At 38.2% G+C, this 18,727-nt stretch overlaps 1 protein-coding gene across 7 annotated transcripts in view; it reads right to left on the bottom strand.

The window, feature by feature from the left end:
• Positions 1 to 18,727, bottom strand: part of KCNIP4 (potassium voltage-gated channel interacting protein 4) — a 1,176,826-nt gene that overhangs the window by 233,716 nt on the left and 924,383 nt on the right. Inside the window, exon 1 of one of the 7 annotated variants that reach the window (XM_043972811.1) lies at positions 14,319 to 14,993. The exons of 5 other annotated variants lie outside the window; for them this stretch is intronic. In XM_043972811.1, coding sequence (XP_043828746.1) covers positions 14,319 to 14,430 — 112 coding nt within the window. In that variant the 5' untranslated portion in view covers positions 14,431 to 14,993. Of the gene's footprint in view, positions 1 to 14,318; positions 14,994 to 18,727 lie in introns of those variants that run through there. One more of the 7 variants, XM_043972816.1, reaches the window with a different exon arrangement.

Here is an 18,727-nt window from a genome sequence, read left to right as displayed (position 1 = left end):
TCCCATTGATCTACCATCAATTTTTTACTGTTTCCAATAAACCATGTAGGCAAAAAAAAAAAAAAAAAAAAACAACCAAGAAGCTGGAGACACATTACTGCATCTTTGGGAACTGAGCTCCATGGATTCCTACCATGCTATCTGGCAACTTCCTTTCTGTCTCAGACCTGATTTCCATTGTAGGATGTGATTCTACTCATCTTTTTCAAATGGCCATACTCAAGACCTTCTTATCAAAGGAAGTCTTGAACTCCCTTCACCCCTTTGGGTTTTGGTTTCCATTTTATTGTCTTTATTGTTTCCTACATGGTAAGACTTTCCTTTTGAACTTGCTTAAGACTTAGATGACTATCAAACTGAATGGTATCCTTCAGCATGGCATACATCAAAGAAATGGTATCCGCTTACATTCTTTGTTGTTAGGAATTTTTATTACTTGTTTGCATCAACTATCTTTTTGGTTAATTAGGAAAAACCAGAATTTTAAAGAGAAAAGCCAACATGTTAAAACCTAAGACCCTGATAATGTAACCAAAATTCACTCATCCATTTTAGCCGCATTCTCTGATTATAGAGGAAATAACAATTATAGATAGCATTTATATAGTGCTTTAAAGTTTTCAAAGTGCTTTTTCAACAATATACTGAGGTAAGTATTGTAATTATCCCCATTTCAGAGATGATATGACTAAGCCTGAGAGAAGAGAAATGACTTTCATAGATCATATAGCTAGGAACTATCTAAGGAGTCTTTGAATTCAGGAGTCTTAGGAGTCTTCCTAAGTCCACAATCAGTACTCTACCCACAGTGACTGTAATTGTTCCTGTATGACAATCAAAGTCCTCCATTTCAAATTTATATCTGGTGAGAATGATGCTACCAAAATGTAAATATATTATCCAGTTCTATCCAAAATACAAGGTCATTTCAAAAAATGTACTCAAAACAAAAATAAAAGGTCTTGCATTTTTTTAATAGAAACCGTGATGTACTGTAACAACTCCTGAAAATAATGGTTGAGAAAAATGAGAGGAAAATAAAAATTGTTGTGAAACAATTTTCTTGTGAGTTCTTGCTTCTTAAATTGTCCCCAACTATAAAATATTTGTTGTCAGCAAACAATAACTTCTTCATGATCACCTTTTTTTGTAATATTGTTAGAGGCATAATAATCACTCTTAAAAGATGACTTAAGGGGCAGCTAGGTGGCGCTGTGGATAGAGCACCGGCCCTGGAGTCAGGAGTACCTGAGTTCAAATCCAGCCTCAGACACTTAACACTTACTAGCTGTGTGACCTTGGGCAAGTCACTTAACCCCCAATTGCCTCACTAAAAAAAGAAAAAAAAAGATGACTTAAAATGGGTGTTTTATTATTTGTGACTATTAGTTGTAGATATTTTAAAGGACATTTTTAAAAGGTTTTCCTGTGAGGTTTCTCCAAAGCTATGTTTAAAGGAAAGGGTTCCACTGACACAGCAGTTTGAGAACTATAGAACTTATAATAAAATAATGATGATGATGATGAGATCATCATCACTGTTTTAAACAATAATCATATATTTCCATCTGGAAGGGACCTCATAGACCATCTAAACCAACACCCTCATTTTACAAATGATGAACTAAGGCTCAGAGAACTTGGTGATTTGCCCAGGGTCACTCAAGTAGTAGGTAGTCCAATGAGGATTCAAACCCAGAACCTCTGATTCTCAACTCAATACATTTCCCACTTCACCCCATTCAAAGCAAGGCAGTTTATAAATTTTTGGTCTGAGTGCTTTCTATCAATGTCTACCGGCAGGGTGTCTCTATGAGATAATGAACTGATCTCTGTGGCCCTCAGCCTCCCTGCCCCAGCTACTGCATATTAAGCTTATGTCATAATAAATCTTATGTGTAATTTACTGAGTATGTTTACAATTGTCTTTGTTTATTCTCTGCAGGCAAAATGATGTTGTTAATATTGAATATGCTAAAAGTGCTTAGCTGCTACAGCTGAATTAATTCCTTTGTTTTCATTTTAAATGTAGCTTTTTTTTCCATATGAAATTCTAGGAAAATCAAGACTTTTGTACTCCAAGTGACAAGGTTGGAGCAATATACTGAAATCTTCTGATCCTTTAAAAAATGGTATATTTCATTATAGTTTTTATTAACCTTAATGCAAAGTGATTTTAGAATACCATTTACTTTAGGACCACAGATTTAAAACTGTATGGGATGTGATTTTAGATGCTATATTGTCCAGTTCCTATATACGGATAAGGGAAGTGAGACTCAGTGAGACTAAATAGCTTCCCCAAGGACACAGAACAGGAAAATGGTAAAACTGGAATTTAAGCTAATGTCCAGTGACCCCCAAATGCAGCCCTCTTTCTCTGGCACCAGGATGACTTAAAAAAATCTAATAATGTCAATGGCACACTAAGCAAAAAACCTCACTTTTCTTCTACACCAACATGTTAATTATTCTAAATGTATCTTTAATAGAGAAAACAGGATGGGGTATAGGAATATGCTGATAACAATTAATTGTGTTGATTGTTTTCCATCCTTGCATCTCTGGTATAAATAAAGCTTGATGAAGATGAATGATTTCTTGGATACATTGCTCTAAAAAGCCATAGGATTTTATTTAAAATTTCTAAATATTCATTAGTCTATAGTGCTTTTTTGTTTGTCCTCCCCTGGTTCTGGTATTTGTGTGGTAAAGGAATGACTACCTTAAGATTTCTCCCCAACTACTGGGATTTGCCTGAAGAAAATTAATCCCAGTCAAATTTCTCTACTTACGATTCATAGAAACAAAGAATCTCAAAACTAGAAGAGATGTTTAAGATTATCTAGTCCAACTCCTTAATTTTTACAGATAACAAAACTAAGGCCATTTTATGAATTGGGTGACCTCACCATGGGTCACAATTAGTTAGTTGCAAAAGTAAGCCTCGAAGGGGGTAGCTAGGTGGCACAGAGACTAAAGCACTGGCCCTGGAATCAGGAGGAAGGACCTAAATTCAAATCTGGCCTCAGACACTTAACACTTACTAGCTATGTGACCCTGGGCAAGTCACTTAACCCTTATTGCCCCTGGCAAAAAAAAAAAAAGCCTAGAATCTAGCTCTCTAGACTCTAGTTCATTTTGCTTGCAGGAAAGAAAGAAAATCAGTTAAGGTAAGAAAAATTAAAATCCAATGACTTTTCTTACATTTTTTTCTTGTACAAAACTGCTTCTAGGAGTGCCCTTGAAAATATCTTTAGGAACTAAGAATCTATAGGGATTCTGAAAATAATATACAAAGAGAGTCATGATCTGGGTTTTCCTTAGCACCTTCCTTATGTGAAAGGGAATCACTGGTATGTTCAGTTTGTATAATTTAGATAGGGTGGATCTGAATGGAGGGGAAAATGCATTTATTAAGCTTTTACAGGATACTAGATACGGAGCTAAATGTTGGGCATAAAAATATGAAAAACAGTTTCTGCCCTCAAGGAACTTATGTTCTAACATGGGAAAACAAGGCATGTAGGGGAGTGATGGACAGAGAGGCATATTCTCAAAGGGATGGTAAGTGGAGACACGGGCCAATTCATGAACACATCCTTATTTCTGTAATTCTCATAGATTTTGAGCAGTAAAAGTTAGAATCCCTGTCATAGGTAAACATGCCCACTCACCGAATTGATAAGGTCAAGGAACAAATATCACCATCAGGGTAGCTGCACTGCTTCTGTCCCTCATTTGTAATCACTCCACATCTCTTCCTCTTACCAAATAAGCGCTACTCACCACCACACAGGTTTCTTTGATCCCAAGTCATTAGCCTCCTTCCCATTACCTCACTTTTGAACTACACTATCAGAAGGGCAACTATAGACCAGCTTTCCTAAATTGCACCATTCAATAGCTGTTGTGTTCCCTCAACCCCCTTCTTCCTCTACGTATATGACAGAAACACAAGCTGTGTAGCACACATCAATTAACACTAAAGAAAAAACAAAGTACAGAACGAGTCAACACCAATGGGTCTCACATGCTTCCCTGAAAGTCAGGTGGGTTTTTGGTTCTCCTTGAAAATCAAGGTGCAAGAGAGAGAGCTTTAATGGCTGGAAGCTCTGATGGGAAACTTCTGCCTTCAGTTTAGCCAACCAACACAAGAGAGAGTTCTTCCTGCAACAGATCTACCTGAAGATATTATACCTCTGCAGGTCAGCCATTCATTTTATGAGTATTTTGTAGCTAAAGAATTTATTTGCTTGCTCTGCAGCTTTTCTTGAACATGTCTAAAATGCTAAGATATATGTATATTTCCAGCCTGGTAAGAGGGATATATAACAACATAGAAGCCAGAATCCTTTTTTTGTACAGTGTACTTCTCTTTTGAACACTCATTAGGGATGCTGAGCTTTTGTACAAATGCCTAATGAGCTCCCTTTTCAAAGGAAGCTCTGAGTTGTAGCTGCAAAAGTCTTATTGTCATTAAGTAGCACATTTGGCTTGCTCCCTGTATACCTCTTTGAACATTTTATTGCACGAGGAAGGAGTTAAATGTGCCTTCACAATAAGGTGATGCTTCAGAGAATCTCTAATTTCAGTATCAATGCACCAGTGATGTTTCGGAAGAGCCAGATGTGGAAATTTAGATGTTTTTGTAGATGCTTTACTCTAAGTCTTTTATCAGTCTTTTATCAAGATCGGTTTCCCTCCTTAATGTGTTTAAATTTGAAAGCTCAGTTTCCGTTTACCTCACTGCACACCAAGTCTTACATCTCTGCTTACTCATTAGTCAAACAGGTTTGCCGATTACTCTGACAAGAGTGTATGTCAGTGATTGCTAACACCTGCAAATCATACCCTCAGGCATCCACATTTGAAGACAATAGTATAGGATTAAGGGCTAGAATAGATTATTTAGTCCAACACCTTCATTATTTGAAGCCCAGAAGAAGGGAAATGACTTTTCCAAATCCATGTAGCTGCTAAGTAGAATAGGCAGGATTCCAAAATTGGTACATGGGAATTATAGGAATCTCCTATACCTTTTCAGGATACATGAAATAACTTTTGAATAACTACTATGGACACTTTATAGACAAATACATTATTTTGAATTACATCATCCTTTATGTGCCACAAATTTAGCTATGCCTGAATCCATCGTGCTAAAAACATGGATGCTAAAGGAATCATATTTTGAAACCCCCATGCTTTGTTTTCCTTCCCCCCCCCCATGATGAAAAATGATGTGACTTCAGGGTGCACTGAGTAGAGAACTTAACAAGAAGGCAGAAGACTTGGTTCTGTGGCTACTACTTGTGAGCTCAGGCCAGTCATTTACCACTTTAGACTGGTTTCATGAGCTATGAAAGGAGGGGATTGTATTAGAGGATTCCTAAGGTCCTTCTAGCTTTCAAATTCAATTACATCACTTTCTAAGACCGAAGGTAAGTCTCTTCGGTTATACCTAAAATTCTAATAATGGCACATAACACTTTGTGGTTTTGTAAATATATAAAAACCATATGTAAATATGCATTTATGAGCACACATGTGAGGACACAGTGTTCTGAAAGCCTTAATATTGGTTTTGGCTACTGAAGTTTAAAACGGCACTAAGATTTTTGGGATGAAAATCTCATTTAATCCTCACAACAACCCTGCTAGGCAAAGGCAGATACTAGAAGTATTGCTAACCCCATTTTATACACAAGGAAACTTAGGCCCAGGTGTGTAGCACAGCAACTGGAAGGGTATTTAATAAATATTTGTTGATTTAGTCTGTGACTGGACATATTATAGCCTCATGGTTAAATTTTATTAAATTAAAATACAACTTTTACTAAGGTCCAGGAAGCACAAGGGGACTGAGAAGAAAACGGACCACTTCAAAATATTACAATTTATTGGCAAAAGCAGCATAGAACAGGGAAGAAAAAAACCAACAACCTCCTCACCCTGGATGAATCAAACACCCCGTGAATCAGCAATCTAAATTTCCCAGCTTTACACAGAGGTCTCCTATGACCAGAATCAACTTAGCCATAAAACATAAAAAGGAATCAAGTTTTAAAATTTACACGATGTACCAACTACATATACAGATATAGATACATAGATATATACATAAACATAGGTATAGCTATGTACATATCTGTATATCTCTATGTGTCTATATCTATAGATATGCTTAGTATTGGGCTAGAAGCTGTTTGATATTAAAAAAAAAAGGAATGTAAGATCTGGTCTCTGACCTCAAAGAGCTTACAAATATATGAAGAAATAAATCTTAAACCTTTAAACTCAATGAGATTTCAATACAAATGGCAGAAAATGAACAGGATTTAAAGTCTGTGCTCCAACCACAGGAGTTTAGAGGTAGGGTAGGTAATGAGAGATGGAACAGTCAAGTAAGGATTTGTGGAGATGCATCATAGGTTGAGCCTTAAAATATAGACAAGATTTCAATAAGAAAGCTCATCTGAGATGAAATAAGCAGTATAAGCATGGGATTAGTAAAGAACAAGGCTTCTTTATGATACATTAAGAAGACTGGCCAGCCCAGATGAGTGATTCTTACATCAAATATATAAGTAAAATGTCTAATTCTCCTAAGATAGCTAGAGTACTTAATTAAGGCACCATGTTAAATGTGGAAGTTACAAATACAAACAAGATATCCCCTACTGTCTTATGTTGGAATGGGAAAAGATAATACTTAAGATAAGATTTGAAGAATAAGGAATGGTGTGGATACAGCCTTGGTGGGGAAATCCAGGTCCAAGCAAGATAAGGCAAAAAGCTGTCCTATCAGAAATGGGAGGAGGGGGGACCCTGGGGACAGAGACTAAGGTTGTTGGTGGGAACATGTGGATGATGGCTGATTGTGGGTAAGATAAAATGATAATTCATACATCAGAAGGAGGGTTTTCCAAGTATTAGGCATAAGCATTGTATGTTTTGTCACACTGAATTCTGGAAGTGTATATGAATTTGTTTTAGAGCTACTTTTTATTAGGTACCAATTGGGTAAGCAAGAGTATTTGAGGATGACTGTGTTAAAAGATTAAAAAATGGCCATTTTGCAAGACTTAATAGGTGTCTAACTAGCAGCATATTGAGCCTCTGTAGATTTGTTTGCTTTTGTTTGTTTCTTTTTGCTACATTAGAGGGAGGGTACTAGTCAGAACAATGAATTTGAAAACAGGCAATGCCTAAAGTCAAACCCTGCCTCTAAAGTTCATCAGTCCTGTGATGTTGACCAAGTCATTGAAGGTTTTGCAGTTTGAGTTTACTCATTTGTAAAATGGGGACAATGTCAGTAGTACCTGCCTCATGGGTTTGTTTTAAGGATCAAAATAACCATTTATGTAGAGTGCATAGCAATCCTTTGAATAGCTCTTTAAGCCATTGTTATTATGAGAGTAGACAAAGCTATCCCCAGAAACACAATTCCATCCTATTGACTGGGCAGTTTGATCAGAAGGGCAATGGCAAGTTGTGTTAATCAAACTAAAAATCAAGAATTTGTATTCAACATTGACTTATCACCAAATTACTTGTTTTCAACATCTCAAATACATATAGTTTAATTTCTACCAACTGATTCAGTTAAGCATGGGGGTGGGTGGTTTGAAAAGAACAAAAGGGGAGACACTTTATTAAGGTTGTTGGATATTTATCCTTTGATAACTTGACAAATATTTTCAACAATCCAAAATACTAGGTAGGAAGAGAAGCACTGCCTATTTGGCCATTGTGGAAACCCAAAGGAGAACAAACAATCTAATTGTCCTTTCTGAAATAGATTACTCATTGCACTTCTTTATAAATTGCTTTACCACTCCTAGTCCCGAGATGAAATTCAGCCAAAAACTTCAGTAACTTAAAAGAGCTACCTTAAATGTTTCTCTGTAGTAGAAGAGGACAAATGGCTTCAGAGGAAAAAAATTAAAATCTTCTCTATATTCTATAGACATGAAAGGTTTGATATCACTCCACCCACTACCCCTTATGAGAGATTGCGAACTCTTGGCTTACCCTGAAAATTATTGTACCTCTAGGCTCCAGGGTAACCATTTCTTTTTCCAAATGTAATCATTATGACAGCTCACTATGATAGTTCATTAAGTTCTGTCCTTACAACTTTGTGCATCTCCAACTCTAGTCTCTTTCCTGATCTGCCTGAACTACTTAACTGAATCACCAGTGGCCTATTGAACATTTCATATTAAATGTCCCATAAGCATTTCAAACTCAATCTGTCTGAAATAAAAGTCATTATCTTTCATCTCCTACGCACTCCTTTTCTGAACTTAACTTTTTCTGTGGAGGAAACCATTAAATTTCTAGTCATCCAGATTTACAACCACAGTGTCATCCTTGCTTCCCCAGTCTCCCATAATGCTATGCTTGTATCCAATCAGCTTATAGATTTTCACCCCACATCACTTGCATCTGCCACCTTTGCTCTTCTCACATGGGCACTACCATAGGTCAGACCTTCATCACCTCTCATCTGAATTACTGCAATAGCTTTTGAATTGGTCCACTTCAAGTCTTCTCCATCCCAGTGTATTCTCTACATAGCTACCAAAGTGATTTCTATAAAGCACATTTATAACCATGTCTTCTGTCTTCTCAATAAACTCTACTGAATTCCCATTATCTCTAGAATTAAATATAATCTCTCTCTCCCCCTCTCCCCACTTCCCACCCAAACCCATCTGTATGTCTGTCTCTCCCTCCCTCCCTCTAGCTTTGTCTGTCTCTCTCGCTCTCTCTCTCTCTCTCTCTCTCTCTCCATTTAAAGCATAAAACTGCCTGGCTTCAACCTATCCTTCCCTATTTGTAAATTACTCACTTTTACTTGCACTACAGTCTATCCAAATTTTCCTTCTTGATGTTAAACAGTATTTATTAAGAGCCTACTATGTGCTGAATAGGCAGCTAGGTGGCACACTGAATACAGTGCTGGACCTGGAGTAAGAAAGACATCTTCTTGAGTTCAAATCTGGTCTCAAACGCTTACTAGCTGTGTGACCTTGGGCAGTCCTTAACCCTGTTTGCCTCAGCCTCCTCATCTATAAAATGAGCTGGAGAAGGGGCAGTTAGGTGGTGCAGTGGATAGAGCACCAGCCCAGGATTCAGGAGGACCTGAGTTCAAATCTGGCATCAGAAACTTAACACTTACTAGCTGTTAAGGGCTAAAATTTTAGCTATTCTGTCTAAAATATCTAATGAGTGGTCACCAATAAATTATAAGCTTCAGCAAGAGTTAGATATCGTTACATAGCTGTGTGACCCTTGGCAAGTCACTTAACCCCAATGGCCTTAAACATCCTAGGTCACCTCCAGTCATCCTGATGTGTATCTTGTCACTGGACCCAGATGGTTCTTGAGGAGAGAGTGAGGTTGGTGACCCTGCATAGCCCTCACTTAAATCCAATTCAATGCAAGTCATGATATAACCCCAATATCAGAGTCCTCTTTGAGAATGAAGGACAAACAACAACAGCAACAACCAATAACAACAACAACAACAGTATATCCTAGACACTGTGCTAACCTTGGAGAATACAGAAGGAAAAAAAAATCCACCCAAACCAAAAGCAAAACCAACCAAACAAACAAACAAACAAAAAAAACCTAGTTTCTGCACTCAAGAAGCTCATAAGTCTAATAGGTGAGATGACAGGCAAATAGCTATATAAAAACAGGATCTATACAGGACAAATTGGAGATAACCTTAGAAAAAAGGCAGCAACACTAAGGAGAACTGGGAGAGGCTTTTTGCAAAAGGTGGAACTTGGTGTTTGGAAGAAGCTGAGGAAATTACACAGAGTTGAGTATTGTGTGGGAAGAACAGCAAAAAGACCAGTGTCAAAGAGGCTTATAAAGTTGAAACAATGTGTCCCTAATTCCCAATTTACTAGATATATGTCCATGAACTCAAATAGATGCCTCTGGGTTCTCAGTCATTATATCTTGGTGCATAAAGCTTTAAGATTCATTTCTTAGTACTTCTACTCATAGCTAGAGGAATTCTTCCAAAGAAGCTAAACATTAAAAAAATATATATATTTTAAATAAACCAATGACATGTGGAATTTGTGCCTTGCAATGGCAGACACTCAATAAATATTTACTATTTGAACTATCCCCTGACTAGGTAAAGGGTCTCCTTTATAGTCAATCTAATTACTCTCTCTAAAAAATGAATTTGAAACTGTTTTTTTCCTTCCTTCCTTTTTCCTTCCTTCTGTTTTTTTCTTTCACTATTTTAATCTAGATTTTCTTTTCTATGGAAGTTGAAACCCATTTCACCACTGCCAGATCAGAGCAGATGTAAGCTGGGCTTCTGTTATTCCTGGTTGAATATTTTGGCTGGAAGTACTGCTTAGGACCTTGAGTTCTAATGAACAACAGCCAAGATGCCTTTGATAAGGTTGTCTTTACTTTGCAGGAGGATATAAATGTCAAAAAAAGACAAGTTTTAAGAGATGTCAAATGAAGGCACGGGCTGCCACAGGACACTGAAAGTAGCTTGGGATTCCTAAAAGTCACTGAAGGCTCCTTCATTATCTGCTGCAAATACTTGTGCAATCACTAATACTGGATAATAATTGGAGCCATCAGGATCACCCAGCAGTCTCTGCAAATGAACAAGAATAGCTCAAAACTGCAAGTCAATCATAATATTTTTGTTTGTTTAAAAAAACACGTACCTAGCAGTACTATGATAAGCACTAGAGATACAACAAAAGGCAAAAATAAAACCAAATGAAAAACCAAAAGACAAAAGAAACTACAACAAAAAAGAAAGAAAAAAATCTTTGCCCTCAAACAGCTTACATTCTAAAGGGGGAGATGGCATATAAATAACTAGGTACATACTAAGATATATACAGAGTAAATGTGGAATGATCTCAGAAACTTGCAGACTTAGAAAGGCAGAAAAGAGAAAGTAAATGAGGAGAAGGTTAGCTGGTGCAGTGGACAGAGTACTGGGCTTGGAATAAGGAAAACTCATGTGGAGTTCAGATCTGGCCTCAGACACTTACTAGCAGTGTAACCCTGGGCAAGTCCTTTAGCCCCATTTATCTTAGTTCCTCATCTGTAAAATGCACTGGAGAAGGAAATGGTAAACCACTCCGATCTTTTTGCCAAAAAAAAAAAAAAAAAACCAAAACCCTCCAAATGGAGTCAAGAAGAGTTGGACATGACTGAAAAAAGACAGAACACATGCTAGCTACTGTTAGTGCTAAGCACTGGGAATACAAAAGAGGCAAAAGCCCTTCCTCAACAATTGTAAAAATGTTAACATTATGAAACCCCAAAATATGATTGTGTACGAAATCCCACAGCAACAAATAGGCAAAACATTCCATGCATAAGGAAGAGCTAGTGCAAAAGCCCAGAGCTGGAAGATGGACCTCCATGTAGACAGGATTGCTCAATTGTAAGAGGACTAAAACTCAGCCTCTATTCAGGATGTGGCTGTTGATTGTTAGAACTTGTGGTTTCCACTCCCAAACCATCTGCCATATCTAGAGAGATGTGCTCCAGGTTTCCTTCTTTGTTTTCTCATTAGGAAGTTGAGCAAAGCTGATTTTTTTTTTTAATTGAATTTTGTGGAATGGGTCAGGAGGAAAACTATTATTATTTCTTTTTAATAAGTCTAGGGGAGAAGGTGGTAATTTACCACATTCTTAGGGGAAAAGTGTTTTAGTTTATTTGCCCAATAATGGCAACATTCTTGCCAGTATTCTTGCATTTTTGCATTATTAGTGAGTCAGTATGTATATGAACCAAAATCATTACAGAAAAGTCTCATTAGCACCATTACCTTGGAAAACTTGAATTTCTATTTGTTTAAAAAAGCATACGGAGAAAAAGAAAGAAATTTTACTGACAATTTTTTTAATTTAAAAGACACAAATGTTTCTCACACTCAAGTATGACTATACTAGGTTATTCTTGCTAGATAGCAACACTATCCTTTGCTGACTTATCTTTACATTTATCATAAACCTGTAGTTCACACAGAAGCACTTTATAAACCCATTTTTAAACTCATTTCAAGTCAGACATTATTTTAGTCCTACTATGTGCAGAAGATGATCTAAAGGATTCAATAATCAATAAAACCACTTCCTGTCTTACATCTGAGTAGAGGACATAAGAAATTCAGATGAAAATAAAGTAAGGGCCAAAAATAAGACAAAATAAATGACTTTGGAACTATAGAAGAGAGAAAGAAATTAAAAACAAATACTCCTCTGAAGAATAGGTAAAGCATTAAGAAGAGAACATTTGAATCAGGGACACTAGATCAACTGATCCAGTTCCTACTTTCCAGGACCATGGTTTGGAAGATCTCCTCTGCACACCCTCTACTTAGGAAACTATGAGATAAAGGCATCCTTCAGGATAGATGAAAACCTGAGTCACCCCCAGTGGACTTGAACTTGGGATTTTTAGCTTCTAAGCCATTTACCATCAATAGTGGCATTATTAAAGAAACACAAACCAAAACAACAAGAGTAGAAGATATTGCACTGATGTCAAAGTTCTCTTCCCCAAGTTCCTTTGGAGATGTTAGAATCTGGAAATTGCTTCTTCTGCCTCTGAAGTGCAGTCACCTCTAGGATATTTCACTGGAACAAAGAGACAGTGACATGGAGACTAAAACAGTATAGGAACAATAAAAAAACAAAAACAAAAAACTTCATTCTCAAAATGAAATCACCAGAAAGGTTCTCGATAGCAAGATGTAATCTTTACCACTTGGAATTTTATGAAGATATGGAAGCTAATGTGCTGGGGGCAGAGATCTTTGAAGAGTACTGTCTTGGTTTGGGGCACTGTGAAGTTTGATTATGCAATTTTTCCCTCCAGTAGTTCAATTAAATTACTTTGTAATATCAGAAAGAAAAGAAAGTAATTTCTGCACTTTTTTCAACCCTTTGCAATATTATTCTCATGTGTGATTAAGCAGAACTTCTCACAGATCTAGAGTACTTGAGAAGGAAGATATTAGAGTTTGAAGTGATAAGAACTCATTCCTTATAAGTCTACAAATGAGGAATCTAAAGAAAACAGGTTTTAAAATTGTGTGCCCATGTACACGTGCGTGTAGGTGGTTTTAATTATCCCCAAAGAAGATATATGTGTGTGTGTGTGTGTGTGTGTGTGTGTGTGTATTAAAATAATTAAAATGAATCAGCATTTTTTACAGGACTTATCTAGGTACAATATCAGGTCTTAGCACCTGTGGTTACAAAGATTTCAAAACAAAACTCGTTTATCTAAACCCCTATCATGATGGAAAATCTTTCTCAATTCATCATTTAAGGGGAACCACTATGTGAGGGGAATAATCTTACCTAACATCCTTAAGGATCCAATCATGGAAGAAAAAAATTAGGTAAAGCAATCTCATCTGGTAAGAAAAACAACCCAGGTGCAGAATTCACCCTAAATTATTGGGATTTGCATGCTATTTTTAAAAATTCCTGCTGTTTCAAGGATGGCTTGAACAGATAAAAAAAAAAAAGGATGGTTATGACAAACATACCAGAACAAAACTACTATTTATGTAATATCTTTGTAAAACAAACTGTTTTTTCAAAGAGCAAAAGTAAAGGTCATATGATTTAAAACAGGGAAAGGGGCTTACTACCTCTCGTATTCAGGCAGGCAGATGCACGGGCGGGGATTGGGGGGAACCCAAACACACTGAGGAGCGAAATGAACAAAGTAGATTCAGAAAGCATTAAAAAGGAAAGGGCTGAAATGTAGTGTTTAAAATACATCTTTGCTAAGTATTGACCATACAAGTGAACAGAGCTGGAGGTTGAACTACTTTACATCATAGTTTACGCCCATTTCCTTTCCCTAGACCCCTCCATCCCCCACGTTAGCACCTTAGCTAATGAAACACACTTCCCTCATAAATCAGACAGAATTACTCATTAAATGAATTCGAGGAGGTGGTCAGGATCAACTTGCCAACTACAAAGCAACTTGCAATGCTAGCCTAGGATAGCATCGTGAGTAGACTGCCAGTTTCCCACCCTGGAAGCTGCCACAGGCGCGCAGTCAGATGCATACTATTTCATAAACGAGCCTCCTAACACAACTGCACTTCCCTCCCCGCATGAAATGTCAGGGTCAGTTGAAAGAAGACACACAGCACATTGATTGCACACGTGGAGCATGCCGATTTTCAAACTTTGACTCAACTTTGGCAGGACTCAGCCCAATCCTGAACCAGTCAGTCCCCTACCAAAAGCCCCAACTTTGAGCAGCCTCTTTACCTTCCGAAAAATCAATCAGTCCCAGCAAATGAAGCAGCTTCAGAGACGCACATATAATCACAACAATACCCACTGTTTGAAGTCCTTCCGACTCCCACTCTAAAGTCAACATTCTTCAAGCAGGCAAATCATTCCAGGCTCCACAGCAGTGGGGAAGAGCGGGAGGCAAGTAACTGGGGGGCTGACAGCCTCTAGCTCGGGAGGAGTTGCAATGGGAAAAAAGTGAACAGCTCCTTTCCTTGTCAAGGTAGAAAGCAACTGACCCTCCTGGCGGAGGCGCGATCCCAGGCGGAGGCCAGCCTCCTTTGCTTCTCTTCCCATTTGTTTAAGGGAGCGGCGGGGCTGTTTTTGCACGCTGCTGAGGTCCCCCTAGCTCCCGCTCCGTGGGCATCGGGGCCAGCAGCGGTCAATGGGTCTCGAGAGCGTCCAGGAAAACAGCTGTTTCCGAACTGAAGACTTTGCTGTGTCAGTTGAAAGAAGAAACACTCCCGGGAAACTTGCACTGGGGAGCACGCTGCTACGAGCACTGTGCATCCTAATGTTCCCAGGCTCCAGCTTTGCAAGTCTGTTCGGAGCTGTTTTAACACTATTTTGTGTGTGTGTCTGAAGCTTGACAAACGCCCATTTGCCAAAGGCGGTTGCTTTTCCTCACAGCTAGCTCGTTAGAGGAGAAACTAGCCTCCTTCCCCAGAAAACAAAAATACCCAGGGCTGGTATTTGCAGATGTAATAGCCCCTTCCTCCCCCAACCCTCCCAGGCTCCTCCAGATTCCACCTGCAATGTATTCCAATAGAAATGAAAGGACAATACATGACAGCTGTGAGTTCTTTGTCAATCTTGGCTTCAGGTCTTACTCCAAGGGATGCCTAATTGAGCACCTACCACACAGGCTTCCCTGTCACCCAAGTCTTATCTGGAGGCTTTGACAAGATTAATCTGGCTGGCAAGTTTACTAACATAAATAGAGAAGGGGGGTGGAGGAGACAAGAACACTGTGGGCATGTGGATTCTTAATCAACACAACAGAAGGGTAAGAAGGAATGATCAGGCAGCTAAATTTCATTCAATATACAGCCCAGGACTTAATCCAAGTGAGGCATCTTCCCAAGTTTGCCTATTCATACATACCCATGTTTTCTCTCTCTAAAGACCACACAAGGAGATGGAGCCTTTATTCCATGAAACAGCTAAGTGAAAACAGCTCAGGTGCTGCCAGGCTCATTTGAGCACAATCAGTCCTGTTTTCCAAGCAGCTGCTACTCCCCTGCCCCAGTATCATTCTCCTTACTCAGGGGATGACAACATAACCAAACTGAACCTAGTATACAGCAGCACATCATGGACCATTTGGGGTGCCCTAAGAGACACCCTCTCATCAATTACCTTGAAACCTAGCTATTCTTCAAAGCCCAGTTTCACCTTAGATCACAGCACTTACTGCTAGAAGGAACTGTCACAGATCAAAGATCACCATAGGAGAGATTTTAGAGCTGGAAGGGTCTTTATAAACCCTTAAGTTCAAACCCCTCATTTTAGAGATGAGAGAACCGAGTCTGAGAGATGGTAGATGATCTGCCCATAGTCTCCAAGTCCAATGCTCAATCCACTACACAAGAGGTGTCACTTAGATGTTGCTGTCCAGCTTGTGGCTAGCAACACTCTGATTAAAATGTAATTGGGAAATTAACAAAACAAATGGAAATATAACAAAACAAATGGAAAAATAAATGGAAACATAGGTACCATTATGTTTGTAAGACTGTCAATATGCAGCCTGCATGGATCCATATATACATATTTGTGGACCCCTTTCTTTTTTGCACTACACTAGACTGAGAAGAGCTTCCTCAAACCACTAGTTTTGCAAAGCAAGAAACTGAGGTGAAAGTGACTGCCCATGGTTATACATTGTTAGGGGATGAGCTGCAAACCTAATGGAGTTCTCCTAATTCCCAATCTGGCTTTCTTTACATTCTACCGTGGAATGAGTGGACAACACTGTATTTGAAGGCAGAAAAACTTGGGTTCAAATCCTGCCTCTGACACTTTATGTCCCTCAACCTCAGTTGCTTCATCTGAAAAATGGGTATAAAAACTGAGCAGTTATCTCACAAGGTTGTCATGAAGATAAAATGAGATACAGAGATTAATGAGATTAATATTATGAGATTAGAGGTTTAAGTACCATAGTAATGTAAAAAAAAAAGTTAAAGCATAAATAAAGCTTTATTTTACTACCGGAGTTAATGCTTTGTTTTGCTGTCACAACCCATAAAGTCTGTTGGTTGAATCTTTCAATTGACACTTATCGACATCTTATATTGCTATCTTTCCATGTCTATCTATGTCTATCTTCTTTTGCTTGCTAGACTCTACAGAGGATGAACTTTTCCCCTCTAACCTTCTGCATCCTCCACAAAACCTAGGGTAGTGCCCAGATAATGGAAATATAAATCTGGAGTATTATTCCAAGCATACAAGATAGTATATTTTGGAAAGAGTAGCAAGGGAAATAGAAAGACCTACATTAAGGTCCTACCCATATATTAATTAAGAATTTGACACTCTAATTTTGGGAGCCAATAACATTTCCTATTTTTTTAAACCATTAAGACAAATTTTGAACACTTAAAGCATTATTTTATCATCTCCTGACAGGATTATAGTTCATTCATTCAACAAACAGTTTATTTATCAAGTATGTTCTTGGTGAGGACCATAATTTTATATACACACATATACATTTTTATGTATACACACAGATAGACATATACACACATATATGTATAACATATATTTACACATATAACATAAATCAGTATGGTATAATGGATTGAGAGCAGACTAGAGAAACAGTATAGGTAGAGAGCCAGCTGGGCAAGCAGGAAGATCCAGGTTCAAGGCTTGTCTCTGACATATACCATCTGTGGCATTCTGGCAAGCTACTTAATCTCTTATTGTTATAAGCAACTCTTGAGATTCTTGGGATCATAGCTCCAGAGCTAGAAGAGACCTTGGAGACTATCCAATCCAACCCCTTCATTTTATAGATGAGGAAACAAATGCCTGAGGAGATTAAGTGACTTACCCAAGAACATCAATTATACTAGGACCAGTATTCAAAACCAGAGCCTCTGATCATAGAGGCATACTTTTTCCACCACCTCCTTCAGACTAGAAACTGAAGTTGCTGACTAAGGTAGAGAAAGAGAGTTTCCTCATTTAAGAACTCCCCATATCAATAAAATCACAGATCCCAATTCTATTGATTAAGAGTCTACTGTATACAGTGTATTGTGCAAATCACTAGAGGAAGTACCAAATTTTGATAGAGGATGGTACTTAATTGGTTAATAATAGTACTAACAATAACAACCAATGCTTACTGTGTGCCAAGCACTGTGCTAAGTATTGTGTAATTATTATCTTATTTGATCTTCACAACAACCCAGGGAGGGATTTTTTAGGTAAGGAAAACAGAGGTCAAGTGATCTCAATGTCACACACCTGGTAAGTGGCTCATATTCATATAGAGCCTCACATCAGATTCTCATTTGCTTCTCAAAACAACCCTGTGAAATAGGTTTTGCTGTCATCACCCCCATTTTACAGATGAGGAAACTGTGGCTTCAGGAGGTTAAGTGATTTGCCCATGGTCATATAACTATTAAGTATCAAAGGCAGGCTTGGAATACAGGTCTCTTAGGATCTCAAGGCTACTGATCTCCTCATCGTACTACCCTGCTTCTGATCTTAACTGTGCTAACGCCTGCAGAAAAATAAGAATTCTAAAGAGTAAAAGAAAGTGCATATCAGGCATGGGAGCCAGATAGTTAATACAAACTCACAGAGACAGAAGATGGAGTGCTGTTTGTGGAACAGTGAGAGGTGTTGGAATATGGAATGATACAATTATAGGGATAGTAAATGAATCAGGAAAGGTAGGTTGGTGTCACAAAGTAGAGGACTTTAAATACCAAACTGAAGATTTTGTATTTTATCTAAAAGGTGGTAGCAAACCCTGCTAGTCTTTTCAGGCTAGTGATGTGGTGGGATTCATGCTTTAGGAACTAGAAAACACTTCCTCAGCCATCCAAGAATCTAGTTGGAGAAGGGAAAGACTGGAATCAGGGAGACTATTGTGATAGTCTAAAGGAGAGGCAATGCTGGTTTGAATCAGGCTAGATCTTTTCAGAGATTACTTACTCTTGGTGATAAGATTAACATAACAGAATTACTTAAGAACAAGTAATGGGGGGTGTGGTGGCAGCACAGGGCAGCACCTGCCCTGGATTCAGGAGGTCCTGAGTTCAAATCCAGACTCAAACACGTGACACTTACTAGCTGTGTGACCCTGGGCAAGTCACTTTTCCCTCATTGCCCCACAAAAAAAAATAAATAAACAAACA

This window comes from Dromiciops gliroides, chromosome 6, assembly GCF_019393635.1.
Source record: "Dromiciops gliroides isolate mDroGli1 chromosome 6, mDroGli1.pri, whole genome shotgun sequence".
In the NCBI taxonomy this organism is placed as follows: Eukaryota; Metazoa; Chordata; class Mammalia; order Microbiotheria; family Microbiotheriidae; genus Dromiciops; species Dromiciops gliroides.
This window is presented reverse-complemented; position numbering and strand designations above follow the sequence as displayed.